Below are 27,826 nucleotides of genomic sequence, written 5' to 3' on the forward strand. Positions count from 1 at the left end.
TGCGGTATGAGGTGGGTGCATGATGCCAACATGGTCATCAATTTCATGATAGTCCTCATGTCAGCGACCGCCCCTTCCGGTAAAGGAGAGTTTGCTCTGCTATTGCTGATGGCCTATTGGGGAGTAGGTGTGCTCAGTCCAGCCCTAGGAACATCTTCACTTGCTCCGACTGGAAATGATTTTTCGTGGTTCATGGTAAACACCTTTGAAGTGTGTTGATGGCTGTTTGCATGTCTCATTTTTGTTTCAAGTTTACCTTCACCAGTCAGTCTTACAGATATGGGTAGATGTGTATACCCAGTCTTCTTGAGTGCACTGCCACCCCTACAAGACATTTTGTGAACTTTTTCTGTGTGGATTTTATTCCAAAGGGAAGCAGTCTGAACTAGTAATGTGCTTTGTCCAGGTCAAATCTGTAATACTCCTGGTGTCTCTGGTTCATTGGTATGTGTAGATTGGCGTCCTCTAGGTTTAGGATGGCCATGTGGTCTCCCTTCCGTAGGAGTGGGATCACTTCTTGTAGCGTTTTCATTTTGATGTGTTGCATTCGTATGAATTTGTTTAGATAGCTGAGGCCTAGAATTGGTCTCAATGCCAAGTCTAGTTTTGGTACTAGGAACTATGCGGAGTAGACACCACGGCCCGTTTCCCTTGAAGGGACTCTCTTTATGGCTCATTATTTTATGTTTTCCTTGACCCTCTTGCAACTGTGTAAGTTCCTGTTCCCTTAAGGTTCTTGCCTTTGGGGGGGGTTGGGGGGGGACATGAGGCAGCAGTCTGGTGAGTTCTGTACAGTAACCAGGCCTTATTATGTTTAAGAGCCAATTGTCTGAGATGATGGACCTCCATTCCTTATGGAATCCTCCTATTCTCCCTCTCCCCACTCGTAGTATGCAATGAGGGTGTTGATCAGTACAGTCACTTTCTTTACCCTCCACTTGCGTGTGGTCCTCTCTCTAGGCTTTCCACGAAAGGGCTGCCTCGACAGGTGTTGCCACTGCTGTTGGGTAGGTTGGTGTGCGGTTTGCTGGTTGAATCCCTGCTATTGCCTTGGGCTGGAGAGAACATAGATTTGTTTTGGGATCTTTTGTTGGAGGTTCCCCCCTCCTTAAGGAATTAGCAACTCTCCATTGTGTAACTGCCCCACAGCTACATGCTTTCCCACCTCATCAATCTTCCTGTTCTCTTTGTCTGTAGTCTGGGCTGTAGCACTTGAACCACTACAAAGTCGGTAAAACCTGCCTAGATGTAAACAGCACCTTCTGAAGAGGGTTTATACTGCTATACCTAGGGAGTGACCACTAATCTTGACCAGGTTTTTAAAATTATATCTTAACCTTTTTGAACATGCTTCGAACCACAGGAAGATCTTGCACAAACCGCTTGGTCCTAAAGAGAGTCTCAACAAGGGAGTCGTCCTCCGCTTGTATAAAATGCATCTTCACACTGTGAAACTGTGCTGCCCTCTAAACACAGTGGTGTCATCAGGGAGGGGCTGTCATGAAAGAGTGGGGGGTCTTGGTTCAGTTTGTCCTGAAGGAAAACCTGACAATGGTTATAAGAGTTATTCCCCTCCCCGGGCGCAGTAGGGTCATAAAATCCGTCCGTTTGCACGTAGCGTGGGGAGGACTGGGGTGGTGGAAGGTGGGTATATGTGGCAGTGGGGTTGCGAGTAACAATGTAGGTGCCCTTGGGGCTGGATATAAAGTAGGTGGACTAGTTGCCTTATTTCTGACTTTTTGGAGTGGTCCATACAAGAGCTGCTCTTCAAAAGTACGCCTTTTATTTTTTTTTAGGGATTGCAGGAGTTTGTGGATATTCCTCTGCGGGAGGCCTGGCAAGACTTTTGCCCTACCCAAAAATGGTTAGATTAGTAATTTCTTCAGCCGGACATCAGGATTTTCTTGGAGATGCATTAAGAACAGGGCCTATCTGGAGTCTGACCTCAGAGTCTAGGTTTCTTTCGGAGTCAGTTTAGGTGGGGGATCTGGTTGCCAGCTTCATAATAGATTTAGGATCACAGGCTGCTGACTCAGTGCCTCCAGTCTAAGGCAGCATGATCGGCAGTGCAAGTAGCCTTTGCTGAAGAACTGCTTGGAGCAAAGTGAGCCTCTCAAGGTCGGAACCCGAAGTCGGACATATAGGGCACGGCCTTTTTATGTGATGTTAGGACTATATGGCAGAATATCTAAACCCAAAGGTAATAAAACTAGAAGGTGGAAAAAGCGACAAAGTAATTGCTGGAGGAAAAACAATTTTGGGTGTTAAGTTTTTTATCTTTGACATTATTGTAAATTTTAACCCCAAAAACTCAAGGCTTCAGTGGGACCCCACATTCATCATACAGGCCTTGTGGAATCCTAGTCAGCCACAGGGTCTTACCCAGTTGGAACATTTTGACCTTCATAATATGGTCTACATTAGAAGGTAAAACACTAGACCAGGCTGAACCATTGGAGTTGCACCCGACACATGCGCCATTGCAGTCGGCCCGTAAAGGCATCTAGAACTCAGCCACCTGCACCCATTGACTAACAATTGCATGTTTCAACATTAACATACTAGAGTTTACTTTCCCCAGATCCTCTAAAGCAACTTAATTTTTGTTGTGTTGGTCTTATTATGCTCACCAAATTGCTGTTCTTTCTATTAAACTGGATTTGGAAATTTTACTGGTGGATTGTTTCTAGGCTTTAATGTTGTTTTGTCACTGCAAGAATACTTTTCATACATTTTTCTAATAAAAAGCCTGTTGCTTTGTGCCACAGCTATCAAGGTAAGCCCAGGCTTTCTTAATGAAAGCGTATTTACCTAACAGGGCAATAGTTCTTAAACCCTGTGGAAGTTGAAACCTTACACGTTCCCAAGTTAATCCATGATCCCACAAATCCCAACAGAAGATCCCTCAGTACACAGACTCAACCAAAGAAAAGAGTCACAATCACCTGGAGATGAAAAATGGAAACTGGAGATGAAGAGCTAGGGTTTATTAGTCTTTGATTAACTTGTTAAAATGAAGAAAGCATAATAGTTGAACAATTACACAACAGTATCCACAATTAGTATACATGTACACAGATCTATGAAAGGTACTTCTTGGGAGAGAAGGATATATATCCACCTTCATGGCTCAGTGCCATCTGACAGTCTATATACACACAGATTTCTCATGATTGAAGTAACCGAATGGGCTAACTTGGGTCTTACGAATCTACAAATTCAATGATTATCCGTCGCCCTGTTTGCAGACTAGTATACAGACGCCTGAAACGTTCTCCTCTGCGAGTTTACGTGATAAAAACATATCAAATGAAAATAGTTACTTGAAGGCAAATCAACTTACAGAAGATGCAAATATGTAACAGGTAGACATAAGGAGGAGAAAAACGAAATTGCAATTTATGAACACAAAAAGATCAAAGGAAGCATTAATTAAACATAAAAGAAATATTGCAATCACACTAAAAACGCAAAACAAAATGATTCAGGGAGCCAGAAAAAATGGACTTAATGAAACTTCAGTTGTGCATATGAGGTCACCTCCTCAATAGGCCAGAGGCGTTTATAAAACAGTGAAATCAGCAAATAACTACAGTATGAGGTGTAGCAAGAGGAGAAACTGATGACCGCACAGGTCCAGAGAGAAAGGGAGAGGTTTGGGAGAGGGCGCGACTTGAAGGAGATGGAGCTCCCCCGTCAACCTTTCCAAGAAGACTCTAGCAGCAACGCCTATTCTCCACACACCCCTCGATCCCCGCACCCCACCACCAAAACGCACTCCTCAACGCTCGCCAACCAGCCTCACTGCGAAATGCTGCTGGAGATTAGAGGACGAGGAGGTAGGGCCAAAAAGTGTCATAAATATATAAAGACAATAATTCCTAGAAAGTGAGAAAGATAGAACGAGTCTGCACTAGGTTTGTGAAAAACTGCTTTCAGGCTGCTATTAACCTTCTTTAATGGAATACACCCTATAAACATTGGGTGGCAATATTTACCACCAAAGAAAGTAATGGAGCTTATAATATCCTGCTGTAGGAGAGAAGGCCACGTTTATAACAAATAAAGTTCATTTTAGATTATCAAAACTCAAAATGTTGTGTTGATACAAATAAACTGCCAGGTTTAGCTGATCTACCGCAGTGGTAAGTTTGGAGTTAGGGGTGAAAAAATGTTTGTTCACCTTTTGGAAAAGGCAGAGTGCAGCCATTGGGAATGCTGGGAAGACCCTCAAAGCAGACCTTGGTAGCTATACACCAACATGGTCTATGTATTTTACATTCAAACTGTACGCTTCAATTAAGATATAAAAAGGTGGCTCACTGGCTCAAATCAGATTTCAAATATTCGAAACCCCTCCACGGATTTTGGGGGTGTACCAGAAGGGGTTTCTTCATCTAGAAGGTCAATGTGCATTTGCAGCTTAACAGTAACTGTAACCTAATGGAATTTTAACTGGACTAGGAGAATTAACAAAAATATATATATTTGCAGATTTTGCAGTGTGTGACTGGGAGCCCTACCTTAATGAAAATAATCCGTTTAAGGTTCCGACTGCTAAAGAAACTACGTTTTTCTGAACAAATGCCAGGGTGCCTTCCAATAACCAGTCAGCTTTTGCAAACCTAAAAGGTGCACGTGAGTCTGCAAACATTCTACATACACACACAACATCTTGATCTAAGGCGCTGCATATACAATACTTCAGTGGAATGGGCATTCATCAAGCGCTTCAGAAGGTGCCTAGAATGTGCAATAAAATCATTACGCTCAAATTAAGTTCGAGCTGGATGAAGTTAAAACAAATCTGGTTAGTTCACCATGTGAGGAACTTCACTGCAGCATTTAATACGATTAAGTACCCGGAGGAGGGGAGAGAATAATGAACTACTTGCTTAACCTAGACACCGCGCAGCCCTTTCTGCATGACTGTCTTGACATTATGGTGGAGGAAAGACTAAAAGACCGAAAATTGCCCATCACTCAGCAATCCCTTTCAGACCTCTCCATTCCTCACTCCCTCCACAAACCTCCCGCCCTTAACCACGCTCATTATAAAGGACTTTATCCTCTCTGCAAATGTGGCTTAGCATTCGGGTTACTGGGCCGCAAAGCATACATTACACAGGAAAAAAAGAGCTGTTCTTGGCAATCCATGCTGAAAGTTCAGACGATTCCAGCTCGACAATTTCCAAGGAGTTGATTCGGTGAAGCCCGGCATGATGCAACACGAGACCCAGCAGAACCCGACACCGTGTGTTTCACTGACCTCGGGATGACTGGATCCGCTGCAGAATGCTGCTCAGGACGGCTTTTTTCTCCCGGACAGTCACTGTGAGATATTCATGGTCCAGGAGCTCGAGGAACAGCCGCAGCTCCACTATTAACTCTTCCATATCTGAAAAGGGAAAAAAGGCGTCATCAATGAACCATGCAGAAGCAGAGTTCCAAGAAGCCAAGCTGGACACTCCCAAACACAGAGACCGCCCCCTCAGACAGGCTCCCCTACACATTAGACTGGCTGCGTCAATATCTGCCTTTACGAGGGACCCTAAACAACACGTCCTAAGGGACCCTTACAGAAAACACAACTATTGGCTGAACCCCAACTAACTACTGCACTAGGATAATGTGGAATCCCTGGGACAACATCAAGCTGCGGCGGTCAGACTGGCCCTTAACAAGCCGAGAAGGACATGACTCGTTTGCAATGAGAGACTTACACTGGCTACCACTAAAACAAGGAATAATATTCAAGTCCCCCCCCCCCACGTTGTCTTTAAATCCCTTGTTTCGGAAGAGACTAAAATGGTATGTTCCTCGTAGAACTTTACCCTCTGCCAACCTGGCCCGTGTGGCCAGATGCAGAAAAGTTAGACAAGGAGGACGGGCCTTTACGACTGAGACAGCCCGACTCTGGAATCAACTCCCAGACACCCAGAGACACTCTACCGATTTATGGCATTTCAGGAAGGGTCTCAAAATATGGCTTTTTCCTAACATTTAGTGCTGGTATGCATGGTGGAGAATTTGGAAAACTGTATGAAACTAGCCTTTTCCCCCCAGGAGGTACAACAGAGCCAGGATACCGGTCAGGTGATATTCGCGCTTTAGAAATGTACCAAATAAAATAAATTGTCTCCCATGCGCCTGTACTACCTGACCATTTTGGAAAGCATCCCACTCCCCCATCCTCAGAGACCTTATACACCATATCAATAATGATGATAATCAAATGAATAAATGCGGTTGGGGGGAGGTGTCAAACCATAAACACTTCAGCTAGAGTACAGGTGACGGTAACTTGGTTCGAATGGAAAAAATAAAAAATAAAATTTACATTGGGAGGAACATAGACTTTGATATTGGATGTAAACTTAAACTCAGAGTCTCAGTTTTACGCAGATAAAATAGCAAACCGAAAATAATACCACATTTACTTCCAACTGTGATGGGCCGCAACATACACTAGCAAGCAGGACTGATTTAAATTAGTCAGAGGAGGTTACCAACACCAAACTCCTTCCATACAACGCTAATCTGGGACTTCATGGAGCAAAATGCCTATCTACGGGCTTTAGTGCAGAGTAATAAACAATCCAGCCTTCAATGTCTACTGATTAACTTATCCTGGTCACCATTAATAGATCAGGCCTATTGGCTTAATGGCAACTTTCAATTATAAACAATCAAACCTTTAACTCACATTTTGCTTGTTACCATAAGCAACTCAGACCAGTGTTAGTCATAAACCTAACAAGGCATCCATCAGGTATCGGTCATAAATTTACAAGTATGTACTAAATTAGCGTCAAAACAATATAAAATCCCTTCTAAAGAGCTTAGTGGAAATCTCGTTTCTGTATGGCTTGTTCACGTAAATCATCAAAACCCTTGCCTTCCACAGTAATCTGTGAATTCCAGTGCAACAAAATGCCTGCTTACAAGGTTTTAGCGGAATGTAATAATCTACCCATAAACACATATTGCCTTTAGTACATGCTTTTCACAATACTTAAGACTTGCTTTGTTCTAACTTTTCATTATAAACAGATCACTCTTAAGGAAGCTGACCTAACATTTCCCAGTGAAGTGATAATGCCTGTGGCCTTTACCATGGCTTTGACATCATAATCAACACCGGCTTACTGAAGCGCACATAAACTGTCAACAATCATTTGTGCAGTTTGAAAATGACAACTATGTACAGAATTCAAGTTGGTATAATAATACCTTTCCATAGGGCCCAACAAGATTCAAAGAGAAAATTGTCTAATCTCAGGGTTTGCCATAGTGTGTGACCAACAATCCTTTGCCTACTATGGTAATCCTTGATCATGATATTACATGTAACCAAATATCTGTCATCAGCCTCTGACATACTGTGACAACAATTAACTTTAAAAATGATGGTAAGAACAAACAATCCAGGACTGCTGCTTTTAATGTAAATATTCAAAATAAACAGACCAGACCTATGATATCTGGCATTACTTTTCCATGCACACAAATTAGGTCTGGGTGTTTTTCATTGGCATGTCACCATAACCACCTCAGGCCTATTGCACCGAGTGTACGCTTTGCAACAAGGCAACCATCAGGCACACAGTCACAAAAAATGTAGACAAAATTACAGTTGGCAAAACAAAACATAATCTTTCCTAAGGGGCCTAACAAAGATCTCTCAGTGCAAATCCTCTATACTCACAGTTTGTCAAAAGCGGTAACCATCACCAAAACCCTTGCCTACTATGGTAATCTGTGACATTCCATGCAACAAACTACCTATATGTAGGCTTTAATACAGAGTAATATCAATCCACCCTTATATGGCAATTGATTTTCAGATATGCTGGTCACAATAAATACATGAGGCCAATTGCCTTTTGCCCACATTTCATAAACAGATCAGACATAAAGCCATGGCCATTCTTAAAAACAGATGTTAAGTTATTAAGTCGATTCAGTAACAAACCATGCAATGCGTAGGTAATGCTTTCCTATGTTTTTTTGGAAATCTAAACAAGTAGGGCCTGCATGGGTAACAAGGAGTAATGGCTTGTAAAAAAAGGCAGGCAATCACTATGCTGTTAAATGACGACCATCATCAAACCAACAGGTTGCCCTGCATACTCAGTGACATTTCCACTCTGGGTATGGGGGACGGCATTGTTTGTGTTTCACAAATGTTCTGGACATGTGTAGGTTTACTCGGAGGAGAAATTGTGTGGGTTGCTGAGAGTGCAGGAGATCATCTGCTCGAATATATAGTAAGCTTCCCTCCCCAACAAAACAGCCACGGTCAGAGTAAAGAGTCTTCAAAAAGAAGAAGTTTAAACAAGCACTGGTAAAACCCATAGGTCTTAACTTGGAGGTCAATGTCTCGTCTTCCTACTGTACAGCATCAAAGCAGATTCTGTAAATGATAAAGGAAATATATATATTTTTTAAATGAAGCACAATGATGCATCTGTTGGACCATGGCACTTTGTAGGCAAAATCATGCTTTAAACACACATGCACCTACAAAATGACAGCCCAGTGGTCTGGTCATTTGGTGCTTTTTTTATGTTAATTGGGCCGGGGAGCAGAGAAGCACACAACTAGAGACTTCAACTTGGCGGAGAACAGGGTGCCACGGAAGCTTGCAGACAAATGAGAGAAACATTGGGAGGCATTAAAAAAAAAGCACACATTGTTTGGTATTTCTCAAGTGTGGTGGAAACAAATATTTTAATACGATCCAAACCGATCAATACACTAGACAAACTGCAATGTAAAGTGGCGAAGAGTGAACTGGTGCAGGAGTATAGTGGTGTAGAGTGCAGTGGCATAGAGTAGATTATTTCAGAATAAACTGCGCCGCTGCTCTCTGTGCTACTCTATGCCACTCTGATCTAATCTGCACCAATGCTCTCAATGCCATTCTACTCTACAACTCTGCACTCTACCCTGCAACAATTTACTTTACGTCACTGCACTCTATTCTGCACCACTTTATGCCAACTGCACTCTACACCACTTTACTCAAAACCAATGCACTCCACGCCAATCTACTCAGCACCACTATACTTTACGCCACTTCACTCTAGGACACTCTACTCTATGATGCTCTACTCCATCATACTCTATGCCAGTCTACAACACTTTTCCACTCTAGGACACCATGACACTCCACTGTAGGATACTCCACTCTATGATGCTCTAATCCATCATACTCAACAACACTATTCCCCTTTACACCGCTCTATGTCACACCATGCTACTTTACTCCACTCAATTCTATGACACACTACTCCAATCTAAGCCATGCCACTCCACTATGACAATCTACTCTATTCTTCACCACTCTACGGAACTCCACAACACTCTGTGCAACTCCACTGTACAAATCTCCATGCCACTCCACTCCACTCCACTTTACCCACTAACTTTTAGCCCTGCTGAGCAGCAGCCACACTGGTGTACCACAAGGCTAAAACATATTGGCAAAGACGATAATTCTTTCTTAGGCGAGACCTATTGGCTTTGCCAAAGCTTGTTTTTTGGGGGGAACTTGATTGTTCATCATTGCTGCAGCACAATCACAGCTCATTGACTGAGGTCTATACCTCCCGAATCATTAATCCAGTTCTCTATAATATGGGAGGCATTTATTCATTCATTTCCCAGACTAAAGAATAATAATAATAGGGGGTTATGTAATCACCTCAAACTCTCTTAACTATGTGAGAAGATTATCCAGGGTCTGTTGCCTCAAGCAGGCAAGGGGAAATTTAGACTAAAGGGGCCTGGTGGATTTTACTTGCCTAAAATTGAGCTGTTTTTATATTTGTTAAAAAGGTGATGTATAGAAAACACAGAAACGTGAGTAAACATATGCTGTTAAATTTAAAGGTCCTATATATTATAATATTTCAATCCGTACCGAGAGGTAGTTGCTATGCTTGGATTGACATTTGCCTTATAGTGCTGTTTCCTGCTTAAAAGTCTTCGAACAGAACCTTTCAAAGTGTTGCAAAGACGCAGAAACATATCACACCGCCTCTTACGAGGGTGTGATCCGGAAAGCGGTTAATATGGTGTGCGGCCAATTTAGTTAAATCACAGAGATCACTGCAATGCACTGAAACTGCAGCCGAGACGGGGCACAGTGGTGTTCGTGGCCTTTATCACACTAACCCAAACGAGACATGCCAATGCAGTCCGTCCCCTGCACGCCACCATGCAGATAAAACCGCAGGTGTGGGTGAAGCGCCCAGTGTGGGTAACCTGGTACTCGATGACTCCGCATCACGAGCAGTGCATGTTAGTGATACTAGCTTATTGACGCTACAAAACCAACCCATCAAGCAGGTATTAAGTCCTGGGCAGTAGAGACCAAGGCCCCAGACGTCCCACTGTTCATTCACACTGAATTCCTGACCCCAGTTCCTTAGATGAATCAGTTCTGCTCTCCCCTTCATGCATCAGGTGAGGAAGGTGGAATTATTTGCTTTCCACCCAAAGATGAGGAGTGATTCACTGAGGCGTTTTTCTTGGGAGGCGGAACATGGGCCCTGCTAGGGGGCAATCATTTAGATCCTGCATCGTTAGAAGGGGTTGGCAAGACTAGAGACTGTATGAGCTGGTATGTTGTGTTTGGTTGTGAAGAGAGGTGCATGTATGTCCGAGTAGGTGGTATGATCGTATGAGGCTTTGGGGGTTGATGTGCAGTTTGACGTGTGGATTTTTGAGTGATGGTAGCACAGTTACTTGTGTCCGCGCGGTTGTAAGTTGGGTACAAGGATGCTGAGTGGGGATAAGCATGGTTGAGCGTGTTCCAAGAGGAGCAGTATCCTGGGGTGCATTGGGTGTGTGTGATTGGATGTAGTGTTTGGGTGAACTGTGGTGCGCCAACTGTGGTACATTCACAAGGCTGCAATGCACTTGGTGCGTGGGACTGCGGTTCCACACATTTGCTTTGTGTAGCATGAAAGGGTGTGTCGGAATCTGTTGTGTAAGGTGTAATATGTTTGGGAAGCGGAGAGTGTGCTGTGTTGGATACAGTGCGTCTCGCAGTGTGGTTGTGCTGTGTGTAGTGAAGTCCATTTGGGTGGAATATGAGGGCTGAAGGGATAAATGTTCAGTATGGCCTAGAGTGCTAGATGGGGAACAGGATGGGGATGCTTGTCGGGTTGTACCTCGTTTTAGTACCTTAGGGGAGTAAATGCGCCAGCATTAATCATAATTTAAGCGAATTCCGGTAAAAGTAGAATTGCTTTCTATACTTGTAAGGTTCGAGGTTTCGGTTCATCGCGTTGGAAATTGAGATTTCGGGAGCGAATGACGCCTTCATCCCCTGGGAGGCTTCGCTTGCCTTTTGTGTTAGCTGCTCTGCTCAGATTGCTCGCTAAAGGTTGGGGGTGTAAGGAATGTGGGGTTTCAGCTCATTATCTATATTTTACGACTTTTAACTGGTCGACGCCTTATCCTAGGCACCTATGTTTGCGCCACTCCGCACAAATTCCAATCCGGAGCAGGGCGGTGGCAGCAGGCACCATGGAACGGGGATCCGCATGGAGGAAACACCGGGTTCTGATAGAGAGGCTTATTATTTCGTACAGTAAAATGCTCTGCCTGCTAAGAATGCATCGCAGGCCTCGATTAATGGCTGCACAAAGCAATCACATGCGCAGTATTCATACCAATCTCTGAAGCTGAACTCCAGCGACCCACAGAGTGCGTAGATTATAGAACCGGGCGAGTTCCACAGCTTTTAACTGGATGTTTTTCAGCAATCCCTAGTGGGAAAGCAATGTCTAGACCACAAATGACGTAGAACAGGACACCTTTTTTTGTTTTTTTAAATATATGCATCAATCATAAAGGACTTTCAGCAATATAGGCGCACTGGGGAATATACGTTCATTTGTTTCGTTACAAACCATAATGCAACCTTACCACTAGGTCCATATCAACCGAGATTTGTAAATTAACGGCTGAATCTATAACAATGCAACTATATCAATAGTGCGCTTTTATTAGGAGAGACACGGTACAGTGAAATAAAACCCATAATTCTTGTGCAGATACAAATATAAAAAGGAAAACCAAGACTGCCAGTAAAAATAATTTTTCTGTACCAGAAAATTCACTACACAGAATAAAGAATTTTGTGGCCTAAAAGGGAAAGCTGAGAAACAGTCCAAACTAAGTAAAGGTGGATGTTTCAGCCGCAATTGTAATCAAAACTGGTGTTCTACAGCAGAAGCTTCAGACAGCCACCTGCATAGACCCATCGGGTTCTATGTGCCCAAAATATGTAATACAGAATGGAAGAAATCTCTCTGAATAGGTCAACGAATTCAGCAGGCAACTCTTTTAGCTGCTGCTCGACAGAAATGGCTGTCCTGCACCCGGACCTACTGACAGATTTATTAGAAAGAAAACAAATGCAATTAACTTCCACCAGTGAATGTTGGGTCGTAAAAGTCCCCTGCACGGTGATAGGTGAGCACTCCTGCACACAGGGCCCCAGCTGCATGGATATGTGGATCCCTGGCACTGATGTTTGGTCATGGACGAACACGGATCTTACGTATGCTCCATGACACAGGACTGTCTCCTGGTGATACGGATTTGTTAGTCCGGAAGGGGGTGCACCAAATGCTAATCCGAGTGGTAAAGGGCTACTGCCCTTACCTGCAGTTAACTACGGTGGTGGCAGCATTCACATTTTGAGTTTCATAGGAACCAGTCGTATGAACAGGCCTTTTACGAGTGTTAATGCCCCCCCACACCTCCCCTGCCGAAAACCCTCTGTGCACATCAAATGTTTCTTTGATTCCAAGAAGAGTTACTAATCACTGGCGTCTGGACTAATTGTCAGGGAGACTGAGCAACAGATAAGGTTGGCACTGTCAATCAATACTTAGATAGCGCTGCTAATTACCCACGAGGGTATCCTGGCGCAGTGCTGTGGTGCTACACGAAGAGCCAGGTCTGGAGTCCCTTCCTGAAGTGAGTCAGTGAGGGTGAAGTACGTAGGTGGAGGGGAAGGGTGATCCAGGACTTGGCGGCGAGGTGGTAGAAGAAGTGTCCTACAGTCCGGCAGCGGCGGATGCGTGGTATCTGTTCAAGGTTAGCAGAGCGGAGGTTTCTGGGAGGCAGGTAGAAGTTCAGGTGGCGGTTCATGTAGGCGGGCCCATAGTAGAAGAGGGCTTCGTAGGCGTGGGTCAGGATCTTGAATTGGCATCTTTTCTAGATGGGGAGCCAGTGGAGGTCTTTCAGGTGCTGGGGGATGTGGGTTCTCTTTGACAGGCTGTGGACCAGGGAATCTTGATAGAGAGGAAGACATAGACCTTAGAACTTTTATGAGACATATTTTAGTGAAGGTTGACAGCAAGATGTGATCTCCAGTTACTCCCTGGACCGGTTTTGTGGGACAATTAGATTGGAGCCACTACTGCTGTGGCCGACTGTCCCTTTCACAAAGAACACGGAAGAGGAGAGAACACTTGAAAAGGAGCGGACACCCACAACCTGAATTTCAAAGGCTCAGAGACTAAATCTCATGTGTGTCTTGATTTGGACTATAAAGGGGGGGGGAACCAGAGTCCCACACTTTGTTCAATAGCACAGTTAATCAGGAAAAAGGAGTTAGTCAAGTCTTTGTACTGCTGCTACCAGTACTAGGGACCAAGGTATTCCAGTGAAGTGAGGAGCCATCACTCAAAAAGCCACAAACACTTGCCCTGTTCACCGAGAACCAGTTTTCTGCTTGCCAATGATCTGTGAGAAAAAAGCGAGAGCATGGAGGGAGTGAGGCCCAGTGGGGATCCTGGTGGGTGGATCCCAGTGGACAGAGTGGGAGCTGGGACCAGTGTTGCTGGAGAGCAACCCACTCTGCGGCAAAAGTCAGTAGTCAGGGCTACCATCAAGTTGCGGCCCGTCGCCCAGTGCAGTAGAGGACATTGAGGCCATTGGCTATGTCTAGAACCCCCGTATGCCAGAGGCAGGGTCACTTGGACCATTGGGGCCACAGCCAGGTGTATCTAACCTCGTTGGGGTCATCTCCTATTACCCCCCCCTACATATGACAGAAGGGGGTCACTAGGCCCGTTGGGGCCGTCGCCCAGGTCAGCGAATACCTTGTAACAAGCAGGGGACTCAGCAGCAGGGTCAGAAGCCACTCTCCAGCATTGCCCCTGCTCACTCAACCTATTGGCTGGCAGTGCAAAGGAGGAGACTATGCTAAGCCCGGAACCGGTCGTTGCCTGTGACCACCTCAGTGTGCCCCCTGTCGCCCATTAGAAGAAAGCCGTGCAAGCTGCTCGTTGCGTGAGCCTGGGACGGTGTGCCACGGGTCAAACTCTTCTGAAGGCCGTGGCTGGGTAAGACTACAGCAGGGCTGCAGGCCCTTTGAGAGACTTTCATGAGCTCAGCATACTAGCACCCAGAAAGCTGAAACTCTCAAGCTCAAAGCCAGACTTTGAAGCACATCTTTAGAGCGGGCAGCACCTTTGTGATCAGTTCCAAAGATCCACCTGAGACACGTTGGTTAGCATGGAGGAGGAGGCGGGCAAAAGGGCCCAAAGGGGGGAAGGGGCAGGCAGATCAGCACTAGAGCGCTAGCCTTGGGAGACATTGCGAGACTTATTTAGTATGCTATGTTTGTGTATAGAATAAATATTGCTTTTCTTACCAAAAGAAATTTTTGGACTGAAAAGCATTATTATTGGAGTCACTCAGGGTGTTGTGAGTTATGAGCCTACGCATAACTTGCATATATCTTCTTTTGCTCCTCTGAAGACATTTGGGCTGCTCCACCCATGCTACCACTGTGAGTCAAGTGCTGAAGGGTTAGTACTCCGCCCATTAACTCATGGACCATAAGAGGTCGGGCCCTGGGACAACAGAAGTAAAATGCCACAACACCCACAATAGAGCCCAGTTACACCTGCTTGTACTGAGACCCTCTGAAAGGAGTTCTGACAGTTAAATTCCCTGAAAACTTTACTACGGTTGCCGGTGCACTTCATGAACCATGGCAGAGTGTACACCGGCTGCATAAGCAAGCACTTTCTGGACAAAATTGAATGCTGCATTTTGGTGGCCACAACTGATTACAGTGGTCTTCTTAAGGATGCTTCTTTTACAAAATCTTTGTTTCTGCTCATACATCAAATGTAGAGGAACTCTATATTACAAAATTACACTGAAGCAAATATACATCAGAGGTCACAGCAAATATTTTTACCAAATGTCACTCGTTTTGGAATAAGGCCTTCACAGATAATTATTTGCTAGGACAGATGAGGGGAGGGGGGGGGGGGGTAGAATTCCTCCAAGAATGCAGTTGGTCAAGTGTGTTGGTCTGCGCCTGGACGTCTGATGCGGCCCGATGATGAAGCATGACACTGCAAAGTGTGTGAGGGCAGTATTAAGACAAGTAATGCCTTTCCCGTCCCTTTGTTGCCCCCTTTTTTGTTTCATTTTATGTCTACCCAGTGGAGGGTTAGTGAAGGACATAACTTCCTGGTCCTTCTATCGGGTTAAGCAGTTTTTTTTTTTGGCGAGTTATCTGTTTCGGTAAGGGAGTCAGAGAAGGCTTCCCTTGTCTCTTTATTTTTGAGAGATATAGCATAGTGTGTGAATACAGATGCAATATACTCCACCCCGACCACAAACAATCTTAGCTTTAAGCAGACCAATAAATCAGGAATAGAATATGGAGGACTAAGAATGAGACATTCGAGGCAGCATGGGGGAATGATACGGGAAGGAAGACTAAAACTAAGCAATTATTAGATACTACAAAATTGGCATGGGACTGCAGAAAAATTGTATCCAAACTGAGCCCAGAAGAACAGTGCTGGCGATATGGGAACAGTGGTGGGGATACTGTGCACATACTTTGGTCCTACCCATAGTGTTTGTACTACTGGATAGAGATACAGTATGTGCTAGCCATTGCAGGATAGATGATAGACAATGATATATCTTTAAGTTATTACTGCATGCCTTTTCTAAAATTCCAACCTCCATAAATCACAGACTTATCAATAGTATGCAACATCCCAAGAACAGCCACTATGTGTCCTACAATACTGGAAGATACCACCGAGAAGAGACGTGTGGTACAAAGAACTGATATGCAAAGTTGAGCATGAATGACGGATATAAAAACTCAGTTTGTATTTGAAGATATATGGGTTCACAACCCACCACAGGGGGAAATATTACTGTGGCAATTAGTTGAGGATAAAGTAATGTAAATATAGGAAACATGTCAAAACGATATAACATTTCCAATTCAGTTTACGGTATATAGGGTTAGACTTTGTGGCGTATTTTAGCAACAGAAACACAAGAGACCATAATATTACACTTGTATAGATGCTATAAGAAATGATCTGTATAAGGTACTGTTGAAATGTAATGATATTTGCACTGTGCTATTTGGGTAAAAAAAACTATAAATAAAGAACAAATAACAAATGCATGAATCGTTCTGTGTTCCTGCATCTTTAAACTGTGGGGAAGGCCCTCCTGGGAGGGGTGGGGTACTGAACTGATGTCAGGTGAGCGCAAGTCGCTGGCCAAGAAGAACATTTACTATGTCCCTGGGGAACAGAGACAAATCATGCCGACAACAGTGCTGTGTTGATAGTGGAAGAGAAGGGTAGCAGTGGGCCACTCTGTCATGGGCCTAACCTCTTTTGTACAGGTGTCCATGTAGAGATGGGGAGGCTCCAACTGACCTCCAAGTCTTTCACCTCCCATTTCTGAGAAAGGATCAGACTGAAAACCTAGGGAGACAGGGATGCCAATAGTATGTATTTGATTGCATTTGTAAGACAGATAACAGAACAGAACTGCAGTGTTTGAATTGTTAAATCTGTTCAGAGCTGCTGAATGTATAGAATTATTGTGAAAAATAGGTTTGCCGTTCTAGCTAGTCTGATTCTTTTTTTTTGCACAAAGATTGGCGTCCCTATAAAAGGTCTGAAGACTATTGGTTTAAACACTTTCTAAGAAGCTAAATATATGATCAGTACTTAATACCACACAGTTGTCTTCACACCTTATCTTTATAAAGGCCCCTAATGAGAGAACTGACCCTACTGCTCAATGGCACCACACAAGCTTACTCCACCACAATGAAACTAAATAACTGCCTCACATGACAATTATGCAATTAAGGTCTGTCTTGGAGCTAGCATCACTGGCTCCTTCATCGAAAATCTTCATCAAAACCCAAGAAGGTGAAAGATGACGGCTACTTCTTTCATATTACCCAAAACACCTTGCCTATATAGTAGCACAAGCGCCGCCTGCTCCGGCCATTCTTCAAAAATCTCTGATCACAAATGCTCACTGCCCTATCTTTCTCCTCCTTTCATGGGAACACTAGCCCCTTAAGTCCCCCTTAACTGCTTTTGGAATGTCCCTCTACCCCCAGAGAAAACATGTAAACTGAGGGTCCAATATAAAAAGCGGAGTGTGCCCACCACCACCCTTTGGTGACTCAGATTACCAATGGTCCTTCTGCTCAACTACAAGCATATCATCTCACCCTCAATCGACTCTGGTTTAATGGCATTAGTATGCTGCCATAGTGGTGTTGTTTGGTACCATGGGTATCCATGACATTATGGCTGCTGTTAATGGCTGGGACCCCTAGCAGAAAGGACAGTGGTGTTTTGTACCATGGGTATCCATGCTATTACGACTCCGGTTTAATGGCATTAGTATGCTGCCATAGTGCTGGTGTTTGGTACCATGGGTATCCATGCTATTACGACTCCGGTTTAATGGCATTAGTATGCTGCCATAGTGCTGGTGTTTGGTACCATGGGTATCCATGCTATTACGACTCCGGTTTAATGGCATTAGTATGCTGCCATAGTGCTGGTGTTTGGTACCATGGGTATCCATGCTATTACGACTCCGGTTTAATGGCATTAGTATGCTGCTATAGTGGTGTTGTTTGGTACCATGGGTATCCATGACATTATGGCTGCTGTTAATGGCTGGGACCCCTAGCAGAAAGGACAGTGGTGTTTTGGCCTACTGTCAGTGTATGGGATTCTGCTGAGAAATTATACCAGGGCCTCCCAAGGAAGGTGGTTCCATCTGTAAGGCAGGACCTTACTAGATGTGCACTACAATCAGGTCACCCTCCATTAAGTGTGCTCATCAGGAAGCAATGTGAAGAAATATTTTACTTTCTTCAAAACTTCAGCCGATACATTCAAGAACATCCTAGAGCATTTTGCGCGCTGTAACCTTTCTTTTTATTTGAAATATATCTTGTGTGATTGCTTTGCCCGAAATACTGTGCATGGCTGTTTATGGACACATTCCTTGCAGTGCATCCACCTACCCACAGGCTAAATTTCACGTCAGTCAAACTGCACACAAAATGATGTCTACGCCTCGTAGACTACCAGCCAGATGCGCGACTTCAGCACAAAGCCCGCGCAAGTAATAACAACACACGCACCCCATGTAATTCCTGGAATGTAGGCGCTGTATTCCATTTTCTTACAAAAGCATCTTTTGATAAAATCCAGACAGGTTACTTTCATTGCAGCTTCGCCAAAGGGCACTGTCTGTTGTTTTAGTAAATTCATCCATGTTTTCTTTATTGTTCTAGCCATCTCGTTTCAAGGCTGTGAGCGGGCGGGGGGGGGTCAGGGGGGGGGGGGGAGGAGGGGGAGGGGAAGAGATAGAGAGAGACCGCCCCCACCCCTACAGCCTTCATCCTCCCCAGCAGACGGAGCCTCTGCTGTCCCCCAATCAATGCCGAGATCTTATCTCAGCAGGAGCCGAGGCACATCTGCCCACTAGAACTCCAATTAAGTGTACTGAATATACTTAAAAAATATATATATATTTAGTATTAATCAGAAGCATCACCAAAGAATGCCTTTGGAAGAAAAGCAAAAATATGGAGAGACACATGCAGCAAACATTTAATTTCTAACATCCATTTATAAATGAACTGAAAATGAAGGGCAGCACCAAGGTCTCCGTAGATGCTCATCCTGGGTACCAGAAATTCAGTAAATAAGATTTTGCCTCATACGCTGCGAGAGGTGGACCAAAAATTAAATGACTGTCTACTACTGCATTGTGTGAGCTCACTGCAAAACCTCAAATATGCAAGTCAGATTAGAACATATCGGGAATGTTTCAAGGACCATTTCCATTTCACAAAATGTTTGGGGGACCAGTGTGTGAACCAATTCCTAATCTGCAGACCTCTCAACCTTTCAAAGCTGCTTGGGGAGGGGTGAACGCCGGGCAACCAGGACTTTGAGGCCAGATCAGTGACATTATGAACTTTGGCCTGGGTCACTGGGATTATGTGGCAGCGCCGGACCAAATTTGGCGATAGAGTTGACTAAATTATGCAGCACAAAAAGGCAAACTATGCGGCATAATGAGGCACGTTTTGTGAGAGTATTGCTTCCTCCTTATTGTATCATTATTTCACAAGTTCACATCGTATGGTTATGGTTAAACTCATTTATAGCAGCCTCACACCCAAATTGGGGAGAGGATGTGGCCTAACAGCTAGGTCGGTGGACCTCAAATCTGGGGAACCAGGTTCGAGTCTCGGCAACGACGCTCAACATCCTGAGATTCGAGGCCAAAGTACTTAATCTCCCTATGCCTAACAAAAATAAATGTGTCCTTATGTAGCACAACTGGTGCTCATGTAAAGTGCTCTGATACCGGATACCTTCGGGTCAAGTTTGCACTATATAAAACTCTGGAGAAAAAGAAATACAGCAATAAGCAACAGAAATCAGACCAGTCAATCCTTGGAAGGGCTTTCCACTGCACTGCAACACTTGACGCCACCGTTTTAGTAACTTTAATCTGTTTGAGACAGAAATAACCTTTTTTCGTTAAATTCAACAGATTATGGATTAGGTGGTACATTCATTATTATATAGAAAACACGGAGCCTCAAAATCGCATAACTCCAGTAGATTTGCCTACGACCAAGTGACGTCATATGGTCTTTGTTACCTAAATAAATGGAACTCATTTTCTGTACCCCAGAAGGACGAAAGGCTGAGTGAACCGTTGGGATTTGAACCTGTGACCATGGAGTCAAGCACACATCCGGTCACAAAATATTCCTGGCATTAGCAATGTGCATGGCACACGCACGTGAACTTAAATCATAAGCCCATGCAACAGGACAGCTGCAGCTTTTCACGTCTAGTTCTGAAAGGAGCGAACCATGGGTGGCCCTAGGCCTCAAGCAGTGGATGCAGCTGCCTGGAGCCCAGACTTTTAAATATCATTGGGAGCGCTTCAAAATTTTGCTTTAACTGGATACCTTGGTTGCATCATGGAGACAAGTGATGAAGGAATTAGATTTTCTTTTTTTCTTCTTACAGATTGCTTTTGCTATTGTTCCCCTACATATCTTTACTGCTGACCGTGTTTTATCAAAATGTTTATGAAATGAAGTGTCATTATTTATGCCAGTTCCTAAGTAGTAATAACATTGCCGTCCGCCTTGACATCCGTATTGGATAAACAGAGCCCACAGCAGCCTCACATTGGGCACCAATACATAGAAGCGCAGGAAACGAGGCGACTTCCATTCAACCACAAGGCTTGTACATTAACGTATGGGGATCTCCAACCTTTTCTGAACTGAGAGCTGCTTCTATTCAATGAAACGCATTGAGAGCTACTAATATATTATTAGTGTTGTATGATCTCAAATTTTGTATATGTATATTAACCCAATCTAGCAAATGCTTTCTAATTTAATAAGCCGGGCTGCACACAGGTGAGCTACTTAGAGGTAGCTGGAGAGCTAGAGTAGCTCACAAACTACTGGTTGGAGACCCCTGTATAGTAAATCCCTTCAGGTCATTTGTGATTTATTCAAGCTTCCATTTGTCAGAGAAGCCTTGCTCATGCAGGCAACCTGAGCACTATGTAACATTGGTGAATAGTTCTCACCACCTCCTACGTTAGTGTACAGTCCTCGGAATAAACCACATAGGTAAGAATCTATTTGGCACCGAGGTGTTTGCATCCACTGGGCTCTGATCTGTATTTAGAGATCACGGTGTCTCCACCACTGAACCGGAAGAGAAAGTCACTGAATTACCCATGTTTAAGTCTCGCCTACCAGATAGCTTTTAGCTGTCTGCTTACGAAAGATGTTTTGTGGGCTACACCAATAACTTAGTGGGCTTAAAGCCCAGCTACTGCTTCCATTGGTTAGTTTTGCTGTCACTCATTTCTGTGCTTCTTATTCGATGGCTTTCCTTGCTCTTCTTTCACCTTCTTGGTTTATTTCTTTAACTTTCTAAATTACGAGCGCCCAACAACTTAGATCGGCCAAGACAAAAAAAAAACAGGAAAGAAAAGAAAATTTGCGTCTGCACCATTCAGTGTGTGTGTATGCATGCTGACGCATGATCACATGTCATAACGCATGCATGCGCCAATAGAATGAAGTGCCCGGCAACTGCAGGCATATGCTCGCGTTTTTGTTTTCTTTCCGACGCTGTACAGCATCGTCAAAAAGCAAATGAAATAGCAAATAGGGCTACATTAGGAGCAGGCTACTCGCTTTGTCAAAGCTTATTTCGGTTTCATTTTATGCACATAAAAACAGAAAAGGCAGGCTGTGTGTCTGTTACTGTCCGGGATACGGCCCGCTTCTTAACATCCTCTATACAGTGAAGACATGCCTCCCTACATACCTAATCAGAGCTGCCTCTCTGCTCTCAGCTCCCCTCCTCTTTGGATTGGAGGGATAGTCAGTAAACCTGAGACGCTGAGCGGGCAGATAAGAAAAATAAAAGATGGAGAAACATTGACGGTTCTCGTGATCTCTTGACATCACATGTGCAACCCCCCCCATCAGTGAGTCTGCGCAGGTTAAATCATGCGCATTACCCGGGAAACACATACGCCATCCTCACTGTGAAGGGTGGAAAGGAAACTGCATGCGGGTAAGCATGGTAAAGACAGCAAACGCATGCATCACCAGCCAAAGGCGGGTAGGTTGAGAGGTATACAATTTGGCTCTGTGGTAGGAGGTGGTGGCTACGGCACTAATTTTTTGAAACTAGGACTCATTTGTGATCATCAGTCTTTGACCCAGAGCACGAGAGAAAAAAGCAGAAGGTGAAAGAAAGTGAAAGATAGGAACATAGCTACAGAGGGAGAACGCCGGGATGGAAAACATTTAAGAGTGAGAGAACTAAAGAAGTGTAATGTGGGGGGAAAGTGCATCAGGTGGAATGAAAAATTTCCTATCTATCGTAACAAAGTTTCAATTCGATTAAGGACTCGGCGGCGAGGATTATGCTATTCATTCTTCACTTTATTGAATAGCAGCCATTTAAAGTCAACAGAAAAATATATCATTCCAATGAGGCCTTGGAAATGTCACAAAACAAAACAATAGGGTCCAACATGTAGACTGTCTGTCCCATCTCAACCAATCAGGAGACTCCAGCTGGTTCATAGTCCCTTGTCACTCGCTATTCCTCCTCGTTTGTTGAACGAGATCAGCCTCCATTGACACCTCATGCACCCTGTTTACTTGCATCCAATACTGTAATCAAATGACATAGTTTTAGGAGACAACCATGGCTAAGGATTAGCCCTGAAAGGGAAGATGGCACATACATGTAACGGAGTGAAAACAAACACTTGCAATCAAGGATAAAGCATGAATCAACTTAAAACGTTACTTACTCCACAACGAGGGTAGGAAGATTCCAAGTACTGTTATATCCTGGGCAGGATAATCCTCGCTTCGGAGTACTTAATAGAATTGAAACTTTCTGTTACAATAGCTAGGACATTTTTCCATTCTAGGTCAGGACCGGAGGCGAGGATTACGCTAGTTAAAAGCTGCAGAACCGGTTTGATGTAAAACCATTTGAATGTACAGTCTGAAGACCAATCTGCAGCGTTAAGTAGGTCCTCCAGGCGAGCCCCCAGGGTGAATGCTTTAGAAGCAATCGCTCCTCTGGTAGAGTGAGCTCCAAACGCCTGTGGGTCTATGCCTGCTTCCTGCATCACCCACCTTACCCACCGGGGAACTGTGGGAGAAGAAACAGCTCTATGTGGTTTTCGCAGAGCGATGAGGAGTGGTCATTCACCCGGAGGACGAAATTCCTCAGACATCTCTTCATAGGCCTTGAGGCAAGACACCACACACAACTTGGGGGAATCCGGGATGCCCGGGTACGAAATGGATCTCGTCCCGCATTTGGTTAGTCTACGTATTTTGAAAGTAACCCCTGAGGGGGAAAAAATCCTACCGGAAATATCCTGTGCTATGAGATCCGATACCCGTTTACAGGAGATCAGGCAAAGAAACATGGCTAATTTAGCCGAAAGTTCCTTCCTGGAGAGGAATTGATTTGGTTGCCAAGAAAGGAAAAGGATTAGAACCTGGTTCACATCCCAGAGAACAGAGTACATGGGCTCCGGGGGGAAGAGAAAGTCGTATCCCCCGTAGGAAGCGGCAAGCTAAAGGGTGTTCCCCCCACCAGGGACCCCTCCACTGCAACATGACCCGATTAGATGGCGGACCTGAATGTATTGATAGACCTGGAGACCAATCCCTCCTAGGCCAGAGCCGCAAAAAAAATTAGGATGAGAGTCACATCTGCTGCCACAGGATCGAGGTCCCATCGCATACACCGACAGGACCATCTCCTCCAGGTGGATCTATATTGCTTGACCGAAAGGCCTGGGACCGATCATCATCCCCGGTACCACGCCACGCCATGAGGGCTAGGGACCCTTGCACTGTGAGCGGGTAAGGTTGCTGCGCTGGATTGAGAAGGAGTGCTGGGAACTTGGGGAGAGGGATTGGAGAATCCAAAGAAAGTTCCAAAAGACCCAGAAACCAAACTTGCGATCTCCAAATCGGGGTAATCATCACCACGTTCGACCCCGGTCACTGAACTTGGGCCGAGGCTCTGGGTATCATGGCAAACGGGGGAAAGGCATAGACTTGTTCCTCCTGCCAGTCCTGGAGGAACACAACTGTCTTCTCCCCCAGTGGATCCGGTCTCCAACTGAAACACCTGGCAGTTGATGGTCCAGGAGAGAGGCAAAGAGGTCCACAGAATAGAGGAACCATTTGTGTTGGAGGTCCGCGAAAACTACCGCATGCAGTCTGCACAAGCTCACATTGCGAAAGTGGCGTGACTGGAAGTCTACAGCTTGGATGTCCTGACCAGGCAGGTATTCCGCCGTGACCGAGATCTGGTGGTCCAGACAATACTGCCAGAAGTTGGCAGCTAAGTCCGAGAGGGCCTTTGCCGCGTGCCCCCGAGGTTGTTTATGTATCTGACTGCCGACATGTTGTCCATCTTGAGGAGTACACAGGACTGGATCGAGTCTTTGGTCCAGCATTGGATCATGAAGGAGCCCACGAGAAACTTCAAGCAGTTTATATGTAACTGTTGTTCTAGGGGAGACCACACACCTCTCGTGGTGTACTCGCCGCACCTCGCGCCCCAGCCTAACCTGCTGGCGTCGGCCTCTATGACAATATCTGGCGTGGAACCAAATATTGCTCTCCCATTCCAAGCCTACATGTTGGCGAGCTAACAATCGAGTTGGTCTCTGGCCTTCGAAGTCAAAGACACCTCTGCGAAGGTGGGCGGCTTTCAGGTGTTCAAGGGCCTGGTAGTGCAATGGCCCTGGAAAAATGGCCTGGATCGAGGAGGACAGAAGGCCCACAAAGCGGGCCAACTGCCTGAGGGAGATGCATGGTTTTGTGAGCACCTGCTGGATCTCGTGGCGGATCCTGGTCACCTTCCTGGAAAGGAGGCTGAGAGAAGATTCGACAGTCGATCAAGAAACCCAGAAAAATCACTTTCTGGGCGGGAACCCGGGTGGATTTGGCTTAGTTGATCACGAAGCCCAAACCCTGCAGGAGATTGCAGCGGTCTGAAGTTGTCGAGTAAGTGCCCGGGGGCACTGAGCCATCAACAGGATGTCGTCGAGATACACAATGAGCCTGATGCCCAGCGCCCGCAGATGTTCCACTACCGGCCTGAGGACCTTCGTGAAGCACCACAGAGCCGAGGATAGGCCGAAGGGCAGAGTGGTGAACTTGTAAGTTCTGCTCCCCCAAAAGAACTGTAGGAATCTCCTGTGGGTGGGGTAGGTGGGGGTGCGGGGGGAGAATGGGAATCGAGAGGTAGGTGTCTTTGAGATCCAGACGCGCCATCCAATCTTGTGATCTTAATATCTCACGGAAAAGATGAATTCACTCCATTTTGAAGTGCCGATAGATCAGCGACTCGAATTTGCGGAGGCTGATGACCGGGCGCTGTCCCCAGTCCGCCTTGTTCACCAGGAAAAGGTTGCTGATAAACCCTCTGGGGTGGGGAAGGGTTTGAGCAATCGCTCTCTTGTCCAGGAGAGACTATCTCCTGGTCTACTAGGGTGGAGTCTGCCAAAGAGAAGCAGATGTGTTGCGGGGGTACCGGCTGGGAGGGGTTCCCGTAGAACTCTATTTGGAATCCCTGGATTGTTTGGAGAACTCAGGCGTCCCCCATGATGGAAGTCCAAGCCTGGAAACAAATTTGAGGGACGGCCCTCTACCCTTAGAAGGGAAGAAGGTAGGACACTCACCGGAAGTGTTGAAGGCGCCACCGCCTCCTCTGTGCTTGCCACGCCTTCCTCTGGTCCCCAGAAAGTTCGAAAATCTGGCCTGGTCCCGATATTGGCCTTGGTGGGAGCCTTGTCTGTGAGTGTATTGGTTAGGGCGGCTGGTCGAGCGGCCCTTTCCTCGGCCGGCCCCCCAGAAAACCCACGAGTGAAACACCTTTTTAATAGAGGACTGCCCCTTGTCCAGCAAGGCAAAAGTGTTCACGAATGTTCCCAATTCTTTAATGAAGGACTCCCCGAAGAGACCGCAGTGCACCACTGGACCTGCTTCAGAGTCCGCCAGATGCCCAATTTTGGGGTCTACCATGATAAGCAAGGACCTGCACTGCTCGGTAGACAAGGCGCAGTTGACGTTGCCCAATAAAGACTACGGCGCATTGCGCCCATGAGGATAAGGTGTCTGGGGAAATGAGGAAACCTGAAGATTTTGCCTCCTCCGCCATATCCAGGATCTTAGTGAGTGGTCCCAGAGTGTCCACCAGCTTGACCTGGCAAGCACGCCATGACTTATCTATCCCTTTTTTGTGGCCCTTAACGAACTTCTGCAGGAAGGTGGCTATACGTGGATCTATGTCGGGCGTTAGAGCTACCTTGCCCTCCAGGGATGGGCGAGGGCATTCCGCCCTGAGATAGTTGCGGGCGCCTTCTCTAGGGGTCTTCGGATGCGGCTCACCACATATTGGGCGGCCTTATCCGAAGGAGCCCAATCTTAAGATCTTGGGTGAAGGATGTCATCTGGATCTAACATGTCTGCGCACAGACGTTGGACAGCAGGAAGGTGGGAGGGGAGCCAGAGGTGGGAGGGGCCGACGTCGTTGTCAGTGTCCCTGTGATCTCCATCAGTGGGATCAGAGGGGGTATTGGAGGAGCAGTACTGGCTATAAATGTCTTGTACCGATTTGTCTACCGCATCATAAAAATCCTCATCCCGCTGAAGTGCATTAAGGGGGTCCTCCTCCCCTTGGTTCTCAATGTAGGGCTCCATGGTGGGAGAGAAAACCCTGCCAGCCTCTAAAAGGAAGAACTGTGGCTCCAAAAACCCAGGCAAAAGGCAACAGTCCAAGGGCAGGTTATGCCAGATGTGGGGTCTGGGTGACAGTCTATACTTAGTGCGGGGAATGCTCGCTTCAAGGGGGGGGGCCACAGCCCGGGACCCTGCAGCCCTGCAGCCCTGGTGCACTAGATAGAGGGCAAACCTGTTTGGGAGGCAGTCCCCACAGGAAGAAACCTACCAATACAGACTCCCTCTTGGGAGCGTTGACCCTAATTAAGATACAGACCCCAAGCAGGGCGTAGGAAAACAAAACCTGCCACAACAGCAGTACCGACCCGCATAGGCGGGCGTTCACTCTTCAGACAGACAAGGCCCTCCCCGGGCACCACAGCTCCGATTCCTGAGAGTACGCGGAATGTGGTGCGCGTGTCGCGGGCAAGTGCCGATCGGGCGCCCCCTGGTTGCGGGAGGATTGCACCGCTGAGCCTGCACCACAGAGTACGCGGCCGCCAAAGAGCAGAAAACGCTCCCGCAACCAGAATTGGGTCGACCCGAGTAGCGGCGAGCAGAGATAGAAAAACTGACTAGCACCAGACAATAAATATAGAAAAGGGCATCAAAGCACAGATGCGAGGCGCACAGCAAGCAAACGCTTAATTCAACGTGCGCGCTTGCATTCATTACCACAAATACAGCAGTATAGCAAAAACCGCAAAAAAGGCCTCAACAAGCTCAATAATAGGAAAAATGAGAAGCCCACTTATCTCTGGCTGCAAGCAGCGAAGAAAGTGGAGGACTGGCCAGTGACAAGGGACTATGAACCGGCTGGTGTCTCCTGATTGGTAGAGATGGGACAGACAGTCTCTATTGTTGTGTTTTCTGTTGTGACATTCCCAAGGCTTCATGGGAATGATAGTTTTTTTTGTGTTGACTTTAAATGGCTGCTACTCAATAAAGTGAAGAAAGAATAGCATAATCCTCTCCTCCAGGCCCGACATAGAATCAAGACTTACCAGCCTGGTATCGGGCTCTTTAATAAAAAAACATTTTAAAAAGGTGCAGACACACAAATATTTCCTTATTTATTTTTCTACCACAAAATAGCACTGATGTAGGTTTGTGGACTCAGCACTTGCAGTGCACACCCCAGAA

At 45.7% G+C, this 27,826-nt stretch overlaps 1 protein-coding gene across 2 annotated transcripts in view; it reads right to left on the minus strand.

The window, feature by feature from the left end:
• AFAP1 (actin filament associated protein 1) overlaps nucleotides 1–27,826 on the minus strand; it is a 444,017-nt gene that overhangs the window by 271,863 nt on the left and 144,328 nt on the right. For both annotated transcript variants that reach the window (XM_085642466.1, XM_085642467.1), the window contains exon 2: nucleotides 5,270–5,398. In XM_085642466.1, the coding sequence (XP_085498592.1) occupies nucleotides 5,270–5,398 (129 nt within the window). The remainder of the gene's footprint in view (nucleotides 1–5,269; nucleotides 5,399–27,826) is intronic.

Source organism: Triturus cristatus, chromosome 2_2 (assembly GCF_964204655.1).
Source record: "Triturus cristatus chromosome 2_2, aTriCri1.1, whole genome shotgun sequence".
Classification (NCBI taxonomy): Eukaryota; Metazoa; Chordata; class Amphibia; order Caudata; family Salamandridae; genus Triturus; species Triturus cristatus.